The sequence below is a fragment of the Cnephaeus nilssonii genome (genome assembly GCF_951640355.1).
Source record: "Cnephaeus nilssonii genome assembly, chromosome: 9".
NCBI lineage: Eukaryota > Metazoa > Chordata > Mammalia > Chiroptera > Vespertilionidae > Cnephaeus > Cnephaeus nilssonii.
Window position 1 is genome coordinate 43,571,429 of NC_137080.1, and position 15,378 is coordinate 43,586,806.

Here is a 15,378-nt window from a genome sequence, read left to right on the forward strand (position 1 = left end):
CGGGCCGAAACTGGCCCTGTGCAAGAGGGTCACCAATTGGGTCCCTCAGCCTGGCCTGTGGGGATCAGACTGAAACTGGCCTGGTGCAAGAGGGGCACCGGTGGGGTCCCTCAGCCTGGCCTGTGGGGATTGGGCCGAAACCAGCAGTTTGACATCCCCCAAGGGGTCCTGGATTGTGAGAGGGCGCAGGCCAGGCTGAGGGACCCCACCAGTGCACGAAATCCATGCACTGGGCCTCTAGTGACTATATAATATGTCTTGGAAGCAGATGATTTAGTAAATCCTCCAACTTTGTTCTATGTCAAAGTTGTTTTGATATAGTCCAGGTCTTCTCATTCCTACATAACTCTATATGTTTCGGTTTAATTTGATAACTTTTCCCATCTAGTACTATGCAATCTTATCTAGAAATCAAAGAATATAGAGATAACAAGTTATAAAAATGTGAGATAGGGATTGTAACTATTTTTAAAAATTATTTTGCTAAACTTGAACCCCCTGAATACAATGCTTTAATGGCAATAAAATCTAAAGTGACTCAAAAGAGATTATAAATGTTTTAAATGTAGGGAAAAAATATCCACAACACTCTAATATTATTTATTATTTTAAGATATTTACTAGTAATAGCTTTTTAATACTTTTAGTTTTTTAATTTTTCCTTCTCATTTCAATGCATATTTTTTCATTACTGACAAATTTAATAATAGGCAAACAAAAATTATGTAACATGTCCAATTACAAGTTATTTCAAGTATGTTCTCATTTTTGTGCTAAGATATATTAATATATTTGATATGAGGCACTATGGTCATAGTGGTACATTGAAGTTTATTGATTATTATACATGTGAACTATTTAGGAAAGTGCTTGGCACATGATTTCTTAAAGAGCATTAACTATTTTTTAATAGAATCATGCAAATAAGCTGTTTATATCCTGCTTTTTTATCATTTAACAATGTGTCATGAACAGCTATTCATGTCAATAGTTATATGTCCACAACAATTTTAATGACATTAACCATACAAAGTAGATTGCTGATTGTTGGAAAGGACCACACACACACACACACCTGCCATGTATTCTTCATTTTCTTAAATTAGGGTTATAGTGCAGGGCTTTCAATGTAGCAGCCACTAGCCACATGTGACTATTAAAATTAAAATTAAATAAAATGTAATAAAATTGAAAAATTTTCCCCTCATTTGAACTAGCCCCATTTCAGCTGTTCTGTAATCACCAGTGGTTACTGAATTAGATAATGCAGATATAGAACATTACTATCTTCACAGAAAGTTCTCTTGGACAGTGACAGTAGAGTGTTTGGAGGAAGCATTATGGCAATACAGAGGACAGAGGCTGAGGCAGTTTCCCTGCTTTCCTTTTGTTGGGTGGCATATAGCTCCAGCATACAAGGTTCTGTCACAGTTTCGAAAGCAGCTAATTATTGCTAAGCCACTCTGCTTTTGTAGAATTTAGTCTTACAGTCTCTGGTCTTCAGTTTAAGAAAATGTTTACAAACATTAGGCTTTCTTTGTTCTGAACCTATTTTGGTACAGTTGTCAGCTATATACTTAAGAATCTCTATTGACATTATTACAGATGTCCCCTATCCCCACTTCATTTTGCCCCCCGCCACCTCCCAACTCCCCCTTCACCTCATGTTGTCTGTGTCCATGGGCTCTGCATATATGCGTTTGTGTTGGCTAATCTCTTCCAGTCCCCCCACTCCCCTCCCCACAGTGATCTATGGCCATATTAGAAATCAGTTTAACTTCAGCCCGTATATCTTTATATTACATATCTAGGCATTTAAATTGCCACATCACTATGTTGATTATAGTTTGCTCTGGAAAATACAGCATAGTTTTATAGCTTACTTATAATCATCACCACCCCCTCCCTCAAATCTCCTTCTCTCACTCAATGTTCTATTTGGTATTAAGAGCTAAAAAGAAAGTAACATAGATTTAAGCTGCCTTATAAAACATGGAATAAGAAAAACTAAAAGGAAGTGAAAATGGTGCACAATGTAGATTTTATCAGCACAAAAGGATTTGTTTCAACTTATGGATTTTGTAAAGATCTGAACTTCCGCTATACATTAGGACAGTCAGGATATTGAGGATAAAATCATTTTCTAGCTCATTAAAATACTGCTATTTGTTTCATAAATAAGTGAAGAATACTAATCTTTTGAAATCATTATTCTCTAAGCTACTTAAGTACAGATACAGTTTTTAAACAGGTTGAAAAAGCCAGTCTTAATGATGAAATATAAATATTCTGTTGTACTGATTTAGTTTAGAAATTAGTGTGGTATTCTATTTGTTATAATGTTGCTTCTTATTTCCCTAGTTGTCCTCTTTGTTTGGTTTGGGATTTGTTTTTAATAGTACTTATTTTAGAAGCTGAATAAAAAAACAACAATACTATTCTTTCATATTTTGAAGGTGATTCTTGATTGTTTAAGCTTAATTTTTCAAGTGACTGCACAAACATAATTAGTGTGTTTTTAGGGGCAGTAATGATTTTTCAGTCCTTTGTAAGTCTATAAACATTGAGTATTTTTTTTTCTTGTGTGTTTTTTCGGTTCGCATTTCCAATTTCATATAATTAAGCAATTAATAACCAAAAGAAAATTTTAAGCTTTCTTTTGTTAAGAGAGATATCCAAACAAAGGAACTAGAACCTAAAATGTGAAAGTTTTTATCTCTAAGAACAATGATTAGTTAATGATTCGTTTTAATAGTCTTCACCATGTGTTTACACATAATGGAATTAGAAGTCTACCACTTTTAAAATCCCTGATGAAATGTAAAAATTATTTAGCAGGATAAACATTTTCTGCATTGAAGGCTTACCATTAAGAAGTAATGAGAGTTCTGGTTTGAAGAATATCTCATTACTTTTATTAGTAAAAAATCTATAAATTATTTTGAAGAATCATGGAAATCTTAGTGTTAGTTATTATTTTTACTTTTTCAAGATTTAAAAGCTGTAAAATATTAAAATGCTTTGACTGAAAAGTATACTTCTATATATAAACTACTACTACTACTTTTAACTGTTTTGTTCTTAATATATTTGGGTTGGAGAGGGTAGTAAGAGAATGATAATTTTTGATGCATAACAATCTGTCCAGTGAATGCAAATTATCTATAATAATAAAAGCATAGTATGCTAATTAGACTGGACGTCCTTCCGGATGAAGCCGGGGCTGTGACGGAAGCCCGGGAAGCCCGGGTCCGAGTGCCTGTGGGCGGCCGGAGGGAAGCAAGCCCGGGTCCTGGGTGCGTGCCAGCAGCTGGAAGGAAGCCAGCCCGGGTCCCGGGTGCCTGCAGGCGGCCAGAGGGAAGCAAGCCCGGGTCCTGGGTGCGTGCCAGCAGCTGGAAGGAAGCAAGCCCGGGTTCCAGGTGCCAAAGGGCAGCCAGAAGGAAGCAAGCCCGGGTTCCGGGTGCCAAAGGGCAGCCAGAGGGAAGCAAGCCTGGTCCCGGGTGCCAAAGGGCAGCTGGGGGAAGGAAGGCCTACTTTTGCACGAATTTCGTGCATCGGGCCTCTAGTGTATTATATGAGACCCTTTTCTTATTTTATAAGTTAAAAGCACTCGGTAACCTAATTATCTTTGCTTTCACTGAAAAAAAACCCCAAAACTTAGAATAACAATTTATAGGCTATTTCATGAGTATTCCTTTGGGAAAAAATAGGATGCTTCATAGTGTTAGAGAAGCACAGAGGGGAGTGGGAGTCATATTCTATTAATGGTTTCTATTTTTTGTTGGTTTTATATCAACATTTAGTTCCTTTTTCCTATCATGTGATTGTTCCATATTCTTACGGATATTAACTAAGTAAAAATAGCAAAGTAACTAGAAAATTTATTTTTAAAAATACCAATGCTGCTTGCAAAGTTTATCATGTTAACATCTACAAAGACCCTATATCCAAATAAGGTCACATGTACAAGTACCAGGGATTAGGACTTGAACAGTCTCTTTGTGGGGACACAAATCAACCCAAAACAGACACCTTGGGTAAAAGGGGCAATGTCTAACAGGTTTGTTTGAGTGGTAGCTCATTGTGGTTTGGATTTGCATTTCCCTGATGATTAGTGATTTTGAGCACATTTTCATGTACTGGGCTGGGATTCCCAGGAGCCTGCTGGTAACCTGGCATCATGGATTCTGCCTGGGAACATGGGAGCCACCTTACTTGGGCTGCTAGAGCCATTAGGTACATGCTGGTAGAACCAGGAACCTGGGTTTTTGGGAGCCTCTCGGGGGGCGGGGGTTGGGGGGGGCACCGCAGGCCTTAAGGGAAAGTAGGCCTGGTGCTGGGGCAGGCTGTCTGAAGTGAATTGGGTACTCATTTACTTTCCTTCTCCAATAAGGCGGATATCTCTCTGCTGGGCTGCCTGGGCTTAGGTAGGGGGAGAGGGGGGTGTTGATGGTGGTAATGTGAATTTATCTTTTCTACTCAATGTGTCATTTTATATTTCTGTGCTTCATCCACATACTGTAATCCATCACCTGTAGTCCTAAGCTCTTGTGAAGTTATTTTCATGCACGAATAGTTGTTCAAATTGGTGTTTCTGAGGGGCAGTGACTGAGCACTAGAAACTCCTCTGCTGCCATCTTGCTAAGATTGCTCCCAGTTTTTCAATTGGGTGTCAAGAAAGCTTAGAGCCAGTTTTTATACCTAATCACAGATACTGCTTTGGCTAATCCTTTGGCCATATTTGCTTTTCCCCTTTATTAATTTTTGTGCCTCATTTTTAGTGTTATGTGAGTTTCTGTTAAGCTTCTTAAAAGCCAGTAACATATAACTGTGTTTGATCCCTTTTTCAGTGCTATAAATTTGTTAGGTTGTAGGAAGTTGGAGAGAAAGGAGAAAAAAGTACAGAAAAAGATGTAATTTCACTTGGCTCTGTGTAGTTTATACTTAGAGTTATGGGCTGAGTCAGTGGCATTTGCTTGCATAGGATCAGCTGCCCACTCTGCCTCCTCTGCCCCCTCATAGGTGACCATTACATTTCATAACATTGTGGAAGAGTTTTGACCACATTTTATTTCTTTGCTGGCTTTTTTTTTCTTTCTTAAAATATAAGCTTGTAAACTTCTTGGCTTTTTCTTTGTATTTCTAACCATGGACATGGAGTGAATGACTTAGTCATAAGCTTCTATTGAGAAATTCTTCTTTGAATAACCACAGATTGTGATTAAATAGTATGCATGTCCTGCCTTTGTTCTTTTTCTAAGTAAAATAGAAAAGTTCCACATAATATAAGCAGGTAAGCAGTAAGGACAACTAGTTACCTTATTTGCGCTCATTTTCATCAGCCTGTATCCTGTCATAATTTGTTAAGATTTAGATTCCTCCCTTTATCTTCTTCCCAATAGTAGATCCCCAGCAAACTTTTGCTTAATTGTTCTTGAATTAGTAAAATCTCTTAATATTGAATGTCTGGAATTATTTGAAGAGATGAAAAAAATTGGTATTTTTTGGAATCATTTTCGTGAAGAGCTACAGAATATACTTTTAGCCCATCACATTTGGAGTTTTAGTACTTTTGTATTACAATATGACATCTTAAAGTGTTTTATTTTAGTAAGAAGTCGATCCTAAACTGAGCTTTGCATGTGTGGTAGGAAAGAGAAGTGACCATGAAATGTTCAAGGTCATATGAGAGAGGATTTTCCCCCACTTTCACAGGTTACTTTTACCAGTCCGATGAAGAAGACTACTTTACAAAAGCCAAGGAAACCTGTTCTCTATTGTTCTCTATCTCAATGGTACAGAACAGGACTTATCACAGGACTAATTTCTATCACCAGTTATTCACATGTCAAGAACTTGTCTTTGTGAGTGAACAAAAGAGGAATCACTGTTAAGTGATCTCACACCCTTGCTCTACAAGACTTAGTGGGTTGAGATCCTGGGGTATTATGGACAAGCAGCCAGAATGATAACAGCAAGGTCTTTATAGCTTATACACATGGTAGTATGAACAATTTTAGTATTTTTCTCTATGTGTAATTAGTTAAGTTTTAGGTAAAACTAAAGGATTGTATCCTTTAAAGCTTATACGATTACACTAGACTTCAGTATGTATTTTCTGGGATTATTGGAAAGTGTTTTAAATCAACCAAAAGAAAAATAAATAAATAAATAAATCAACCAAAAGAACTATAAGGAATTCTACTCTAGCTGTAAACACAAGTGGTCTAGAGAGTATTTTCTTGAATGTTCAATTTTGAATTACATATTATATGAACTTATTCTCCCCTATACTCAGGACTCCATGTTCTCTTCCTTCTAAAGTTAGAATGTTTTATTGAATTATACATTGTTTCTTTATTTAATATTACTTTTGAAATTTTTAACTAAAAATAGTATAGAATGTTTTTAAACATAGAAATACTAAGATTACATTCTTTATGCTGTAGCTTGACCACATTATATCTTTTTAACAAAGAATATGCAGTAAGAATAACTTTGTATTTGAAGATTTCCTAATTAATTTATATATTTTCATTTTATAATTGAAGGCTGTCATCCTTAACATAAATACAACTAGATACTTAAGAGGACTTTGTGTTTTACATGTGAATTGATGAGAGAGGAAGGAACATTAAAAAAATACGGAAAAGGGAGTAGTTGGAACTAACTGATTTGTTGTGGTGTCCTAAGGGGCAGATATAATCTGCTAGCTGTCAGATTCTATTACGGGGGCTGCTGCCATCCATCAGAGCTGACATGTGTATAACAGAGGTTAGTATAACTGTAATTATACACAGGTTCATGGAATCTAAACCATGTGACATTTTAGATTTAATCTTTAAATTAAAACATTCTTGTAATTTATAAGCTTGTTGATTGAGTAGGTATGTGATTATGTGTTTTAAAAGGAAGATAGACTTCCTAAATTTTGTAAACTGTTGCCTGGTATACATCTATAGCATTTGAATGTAATTTGTAACAACTCCAGGCTGACTGCTTTCACCACAGATGTGTTAACAAGCATTCATGAGTACTACTCTTTAGCTTAGTTAATAGATTCTAACATTTTCAACGGAATTAGCCATATTTCATCAATTGTAAGACACATGTTAAAAATTAATTCGCTAGTGCTTTTTTTGAACTTCTTAGTGATACAGAAAATAACGTAAGAGTGTCTATAATCTGATGTCCTGGCTAAGAATAGCTTTGGTTTCCATTTGCTACCTCATGTGTTCTTCGAATTATCCACTTACAGGATTATTTCCTAATATAATGTTATTATAGTAGAAGATATTATTAAGCTTGTCGTCTTTTTCTCTGCCACAGTATGCTTTTAGAGGACACAAACAACTCACCAGGTGAAAAGCAAATAGATATATAATCAAAGCTTCCTGTCAGATGGTCTACTTCTGTGAAGTTCTCATAAGTACCCTGGGCCTAGCCCTTGCGCTATATGCCCTGGATCACCAGTGGCTTACTGTTTGGGTTCCTGTTATTTGCCAGTTATGTTGTAGTATGTGTATCACTTTTTGGTGTAAAGTACTGCATATATAGGTGACATTAAAGGGCATTTTTTAAAAAACTGGGTATCAATAGTAAAGTTTCCTCTAAATTTGGATAGATATAAACAGGTGACCATTCCTAGAGTGGATTCTTGGTTTCTTTTTCATTTCCATTTAATGCTCTGTTCATTCCTTTGTCCCTTTTCAAATAAAGGCCATTATGAGAATATGCAGGTTTAAAAGATAGTGTCACTTTTTTTTTTCATTGTAAGATACTTTTAAAAAAAACCTTGACTCTTGTACATGTCACCCTACAATTGAATGACTGACTACTTTATCTTTTCTTGTCTTATAGATGCTTGTGACCACACCAGAAAAATGGGATGTAGTGACAAGAAAAAGTGTTGGGGATGTAGCTCTTTCCCAAATTGTAAAGCTCCTCATTCTTGATGAAGTTCATTTACTGCATGAAGATAGAGGACCAGTATTAGAAAGCATCGTGGCACGTACTTTACGACAGGTAAGAGAAAGTTACTTAAAAGCTTATTATGGAGGTATGAATAACTTTTTAAATTAAATGTAGCATGCAAAGAAATATTAATATGTATTGCTCATGGGGATAAAGTTAATTTTACTGTGGAGAAAACTTTGGCTATTTCATTTTCATGTTAAAAATACCCTACCTTCTTTTTAAGTCTTATTTTATTGAAGTCTCTTGAACTAAAATAAATATTGGAAAACTTCTGTTCTAAACCTGTATCACAAAGCTAAATCTAATATTGACTAAGCAGTATTAAACCATGATAGATCAAAGGAAAATACTAGCAATTTCATCTAATTCTCTCCTCTCCATGCTCAATCTCTTCCCCCGTATTTTACATATGAGATCTCAAAAGAAGTATGCAGGGTATCATTTATACAAAAGAGAACTATTTTGATAATGAAATGTTTTGATTTTATGCCCTTGGTACTTATATAGTTTAGTGATATTTTTCAGGAAGCCATATTCCAGGTTTATTTAGATTGACCATTTAGAGAGACCATGCCCCTCAGCTAAAAGTGTAACAAAGATAAGGACATTCCTGCAACTATAGAACATTGAGGTCAAGTAAATATCATTAGGACATTTAACAGGAGGTCTGTCATTAGCATGTTTACAAGGGATTTGATCGGGACATCTTTCTTTTTTGAGCATTCCCAATTGAGGGAGAAAATAGATGTGTGTATCGTATACTTTTTAAAACATTCATAAATTTATAAATATTTTGTAAATTATTTATAACTGCATAATGGTATAATTTTATATATATAATTTATAAATATAACATATAAAGTTAAATATATAAAATATTAAAAGTATATGTTATAGGTTTATTACAAGTAATATAATTATGTAAATATATATTAATATGATATAGAAATATGCAATATAATGTAACATAGATATATGTTAATATTTCCTATACATTGGCACTTCCATAATATATTCAAATTCGTTATATAGTTTATCATAACTACTATACTCATAAATTTTGATGACTTGCTGTTTGTTATCTTAAGAAAAATATTCAATTTGCTTAGCTGGACATTAGAGACTATTGAAACCCTAATCTGTCTAATTATAACTTCCCCCCCTTTTTTTTTAATCTTTATTGTTCAGATTATTACAGATGTTCCTCTTTTTTCTCCCCATAGCTTCCCTCCACCCGGTTCCCACCCCACTCCAGGCCTTCCACACTGACCTCGTCCATAGGTGTAAGCTCTTTGTCCAATCTCTTCCTGCACCCCCCACAACTCTTTCCCCCCGAGAATTGTCAGTCTGCTCTCTTTCCATGCCCCTAATTCTATTACATTCACCAGTCTGTTCTGTTCATGAGGTTTTTTTATTCATTTGGTTTTTAGGTTTACTTGTTGATAGATATGTATTTGTTGTCACTTTTTCATAATTTTTTATCTTTACCTTTTTCTTTTTCTTCCTCTTCTTAGAGAATACCTTTTTCAGCATTTCATATAATACTGGTTTGATAGTGATGAACTCCTTTAGCTTTTTCTTGTCTGTGAAGCTCTTTATCTGACCTTCAATTCTAAATGATAGCTTTGCTGGGTAGAGTAATCTTGGTTGTAGGTTCTTGCTATTCATCACTTTGAATATTTCTTGCCACTCCCTTCTGGCCTGCATAGTTTCTGTTGAGAAATCAGCTGACAGTCGTATGGGTACTCCCTTGTAGATAACTAACTGTTTTTCTCCTGCTGCTTTTAACCTTTTGCACTCGGATGTCGAGATTAAAATTACTCTTTGAATGTATCAATAATTTGAAATATAAAAAAATCCAAATAAATAAGTTTGTATGAAAAGAAACTCGAGTTTTTTATTCTACTGCCGCGCTTTGTAAAATCTGGGGTATTTAAAAAATTAAATCCCGAGTAGAATAAAGGAATCGAGAAAAAAGCAAGAGAGTGCAAAGGGTTAAGATTCTCTCTTTGTCTTTTGCCCTTGGCATTTTAATTATGATGTGTCTTGGTGTGGTCCTCTTTAGATTCCTCTTGTTTGGGGTTCTCTGCACTTCCTGAACTTGTAAGTCTATTTCTTTCACCAGGTAGGGGTAGTTTTTTGTCATTATTTCTTCAAATAGGTTTTCAATATCTTGCTCTCTTTCTTCTTCTAGCACCCCCATAATTCAGATGTTGGTACACTTGAAGTTGTCCCAGAGGCTCCTTACACTATCTTCATATTTTGGATTCTTTTTTCTTTTTGATCTTGCAGTTGGGTGGTTTTTGCTTCCCCGTATTTCAAATATTTGACTTGATTCTTGGAATCTTCTAGTCCACTGTTGAATCTCTGTATATTATTTTTTCTTTCAGTCAGTGTATGCTTAATTTCTGACTGGTCCTTTTCCATTTTTTTGGCATTCTCATTTAGATCCTTAAAGGTCTCACTAAGTTCCTTGGAGGTTTCTAGAAGATTCTTGAGTAACCTTATAACCGTGGTTTTGAACTCTATATGCAGTATTTTGCTTTCTTCCATTTCTTTCATTTGTGACATGTTTCTTTGTCTCCGCATTTTGGCTGCTTCCCTGTGTTTGTTTCTATGTATTGGGTAGCTGCTAAGTCTCCTTGAGTTGATAGAGTGGCCTTGTGTGGTAGGTATCTTATAGGGCCCAGTGGCTCAGCCTCCCCAATCACCTGAGGTGGACACTCTTGGTGCACCCCTTTTTGGGCTGTGTGCACTCTCTTGTTGTAGTTAAGCCTTGATTGCTGTTGGTAATACTGGGAGGAATTGACCTCCAAGCCAATTGGCTGTGATGACCAGCTGTGTCTACACTGGAAGATCTATTGTGCAGGAGATACCCTTATGGGGCAGGACTTGCTTCAGTGGGGCTTTGGTGCTCACTGAGTCTGCCCCTTAAGTGTGTCTCTTATGGATGTGAAGAGTTGTCATCCGGTATGGTCTCACTCTCACCATTGGGTACACTGGCTCTTGGATCTCCAAGGAGGTGCAAGGTCAGCCACTGTCTGGGGCCACCCAGCAGGAGCTACAGAGAGATCTGCAGATTCCTCCTCTTTGTATGGGGTTTGGAAGTGCCCAGATGAGGCCCAGCTGTGAAGCAAGGCAGGCTGCTGCTGCCAGACCTTGGGCCTTCTTTTGGAAGCTCGGGGGCTCTCTGACCCAGCTGCAGTTTGACAGGTGTTAGGCGGAGAAAGGACAGGCCATTCACATGCAAAAGCCGCTGTGCACAGCTTGGGTGGGTTTGTAAATTGGGTGGGGTGGAGCAAACAGCAATGGCTGCCAGTCAGCCCTGCATCGGAGAGGCCCCCGGGTCTCTGTGTCCCGCGCCTCTGTGCAGGAACAATGATCGCTGCGAGCATCTCTGAGAGAAAGCTGCCCTCGCGTTCCTGCCCTGATGCCAGACAGTCCAGTTTCTCCCCGTATATGTCTGGATCCCCCGGAGTCTCGCCCAGAACTGGAGTTCAGAGCAAGCAGGAGCTTGTATCTCCCTCCAGATTAAAAAAGCAGATTATCCAGGTGCCAGCTCTTCCCATGCCTCCGCACCTCTTATCAGTCTCAATGCGCTTTCTTCGCCTCTCTAGTTGTGGAACTTCTACTCAGCCAGCTTTCCCGCAGTTCTGGGTGGTAGTTGTTCTGCCTTTTAGTTGTAATTTTCATGTGGTTGTGAGAGGCAGCAAGTATAGGTGTTTACCTATGCCGCCATCTTAGTTCTCCCCTCTAATTTTAACTTCTACATCTTTTTTAGTACCCTTAGGGTCCAGCCACACAAAACTATTTGTTTCTTCTCCATTTTCCATCCAGCACTACTGACCCTTTTCAGAGATGAAACTAGTCGTATTTAAGTCCGAGTATATTTTTAGTTATGAAATTAAGGGTTATAAATGCCAAAGTACATATCTCCATCATTCTACACATCCATTTATTGAAAAATCTATTCTTTTGAGTGTGCCACTCAATAAAATTGCACCTTTTCTGAGTTCTCTATACTCCTTTTCTTTGCACATTTTTAGCACTTATCAGTCTTCCTTGTAATTTCACAACTTTCTATAATTAATTATACCTTCATTTGTATCCCCTACTAGATTTTAATCATATTTCCAATGTATTAGCACAGCACTAGCAACTGTTGTTATTAAATAGTAAAGTACCTGTTTTATTTATTTCTTGTGATTACAGTAGATGGCAGTGTTTTACATAGCACTTCAACATTGGTAACTAACAAGAGCCTTAGGGAGCTATTCTAATGCAATATAGTTCTGTTCTGGTTCTGAGTTGCATGGTTGTATTAGGCATAATTGAAAGAAACTTGGAAAAGAGAAAAGTATAAAAAAGGCCAAATCTGTTGTAGTTAACGCCATTGAATTAATATTGTCTTCTTAACTGTTTTCAGTGAGTTAGGGAGACTATTCAAACTTAGATTTTAACATTATAAAAATTTACTGCTTCATTTTGGAGCTAATGATAAAGAGGATGCTGTAGAATATGATTTTTTTATAGTTTTTTGCCGGAAGCTAATTCCAGCAGGTCATAAATGCAAGAATTTCATCAAAAGGTTGATGGAACTTGGGGACTCAGCAAGGGCTGAATCACATATGTTATTGCCTGTTGGAAATGGCTAAGGGCATTTTCCCAAACCTGAAAAGGATGCATAAATGATTGCTTGCTGCCAGACAGCTGAGGACATTTTATTCTACATGTTATTGCCTCCTACTGGCCAAACACCTGAACAGCCGTAGGCAGTTTCCCCAATCTGACAATGGATTCTGTATACCAAACCTTACCCTGTATATCTACCTTGCTTTAGGACAATTTGTGTTAATAAAAAGCAAGGGGTCTAGAGAGACAAAAGAACTTGGTTCCTTTAGCCAAGCTCCTTTGGCCCCCCAAAATGCCTTCCAAAATTATGTTTCATCTCTGGACTTTTGATTAATTTACACACAGCGCCTTCTCCAGATTCCTGAACCCTTCAAGATGCTGGATAAAGATCCCTGGCAGTTTTTAACAATTAACAATTTTTAGGTGAATAGATACAGTGTGTAGAGCTTTGAGATTTGGCTTAGGATATGAAATTCCAAATTATCACTATTTAAAATGAAATATTTCTCATATAGTCTCATCTATATTGAGAATTATAGGATTGTATTTTTAGATAAAAATACAATTCTTTTTCAAGATTTTTAGCAGAAAAGCATCTCTGGTGTTTGTAGGGTACCATATTTAATAATTTTTGTGTTGTAAATAATGATTTTAAAACCAAAAATCAGGTTTTTTCCTTTCATATTTCCACCAGTACTACTTAGAACTATTGTATAATTAAAAATCATAACTCTAATCCCTATAAAGGGTTCTTACCACATGTAAAGGAGATTACTTAAATAATGGATGTGATCATCTTCTTATTTAGAATTCCTTCATTTTTGTTGGTTTGGGCTTGTGTTTTTGCTGACTTCCATAAGATTTATTTAAAAGCAAATTCATGGTAAAAAGTGGTATATATATTTGTACTTTAATTTTCATCCATATCTATCTATATGTGTGAATCTGTGTCTATTTAGTTCTGTATCCCTCTTGACTAAAGATTAAGTCCTAAGCCAATGTTGCTGGATGGATGATTCTGAAAGTATTCATATTACTCACATTGGACCACTTTTCTAATACTAACTGAGACTTCTCGACTGAGCAGAAAACTGCTGTGAAGTTGTTGATAGGGGCATCATGGGATCATAATAATGTATTTTAATTGTGAAGTGAATATAATTTTTGGCCATTCCTTGGTTTTATCTTTCTAGGTATTACATTGTCATAAGAGAATGTGGCCTATATTATTTCTCACTTATGGAATTTACTGTATTTTATTGTGACCCTGATACATTTTTAGAAGAAAAAAAAAAGAAAACATTTAACTAATAGGATTTTTTTAGTTCAGAAAATATACTAAACATACATTTCAATTATTTTATATCATCCCTGATGCCACAGTTAGGCCACTCTTCTTTCATATTTCCTGTCTTTTAGGTTATGTGTTAATATTCTATATTTCTTGGGGGATCTTGTTTTATTGTGAATGTTTCACACTTTATATTTACTAAAACTTATTTTAAACTTAATAAAAATCCAGATGTGTTGAACTACTTTATACATTAATTAAAATAATCCACATAGGTTGAATCTACACAGAGTATGATAAGGATTCTTGGACTCTCTGCAACCTTACCCAACTACCTTGATGTTGCTGCATTTTTACACGTTAATCCCTACATTGGCCTTTTCTTCTTTGATGGCCGTTTTCGACCAGTTCCTCTTGGACAAACATTTCTGGGGGTTAAAGGTGCAAATAAGGTAAGTATTCATTTTAGTAATTATGCTTTTTTTCTAAAATTATTTCTGTTGGTGTATTTAGGATTAGTGGCTCCAAAAGACCATTTCAGTAGCATTACAAATACAATATCCTAAACCAGTTGTTGGCCAACTCATTAGTCAACAGAGCCAAATATCAACAGTACAATGATTGAAATTACTTTTGAGAGCCAAATTTTTTAAACTTAAACTTCTTCTAATGCCACTTCTTCAAAATAGACTCGCCCAGGCTGTGGTATTTTGTGGAAGAGCCACACTCAAGGGGCCAAAGAGCCGCATGTGGCTCGCGAGCTGCAGTTTGCCGACCACTGTCCTAGACAAAGTCAAGCACTTTCTCAACTATATGTACTAGAGTAATCCCTTCTCCAAAAAGTTGTTTATAGTAGTTTGCATTGCTATTATCAATGTATATTTTGTATTCTCAGCTAGGAATACAAATTACATATAAGAATATGCATTTCAAAAAGTTATTTTGATATGATTGAAGGACAGTGTGAAATAATAAAAGGCTCTCATTAACCAATAATACATATGTTGGTATATTATTTAAACTAAATAATAACATATATGCAATTGAAAATAATCACATGGTAGCAACTATTAAGGGAGGTGCTCTATTTAGTTTATGTTTTATAATTAATACATACTAATTATATATGTGGCATTTCTGAAATTCCTTATAATACGTTAAAAAGTTTGTTTATCTAGTTTGTTAGTGGTATTACCTTGTACCATTTGAAGGATTAAAGTGCTTATTTTGGATTTTTGTTTGTTTGTTTGTTTATTTATTTATTTATTTATTTAAATAATTTATCCCTTTGTTTTCTCTCTCTTTTATTTTCTTTTTGCTCAATCCCTAGACATACACACACCACCACCTCCTCTTCCCCCTCCCCACCCACCACCACTACCACCAGAGCTGTCTGCCTGCTCTGTATCTATGAGTTTGTCTCTATTTTGATTGGTATTTCAGTTTGTTCATTAAATTCCACATATGAGTGAAATCAT

At 36.0% G+C, this 15,378-nt stretch overlaps 1 protein-coding gene across 2 annotated transcripts in view; it reads left to right on the forward strand.

Annotated features, from left to right (window-relative positions):
• Positions 1–15,378, forward strand: part of ASCC3 (activating signal cointegrator 1 complex subunit 3) — a 253,509-nt gene that overhangs the window by 75,380 nt on the left and 162,751 nt on the right. For both annotated transcript variants that reach the window (XM_079780725.1, XM_079780724.1), the window contains exons 11-12: positions 7,861–8,025; positions 14,176–14,352. In XM_079780725.1, the coding sequence (XP_079636851.1) occupies positions 7,861–8,025; positions 14,176–14,352 (342 nt within the window). The remainder of the gene's footprint in view (positions 1–7,860; positions 8,026–14,175; positions 14,353–15,378) is intronic.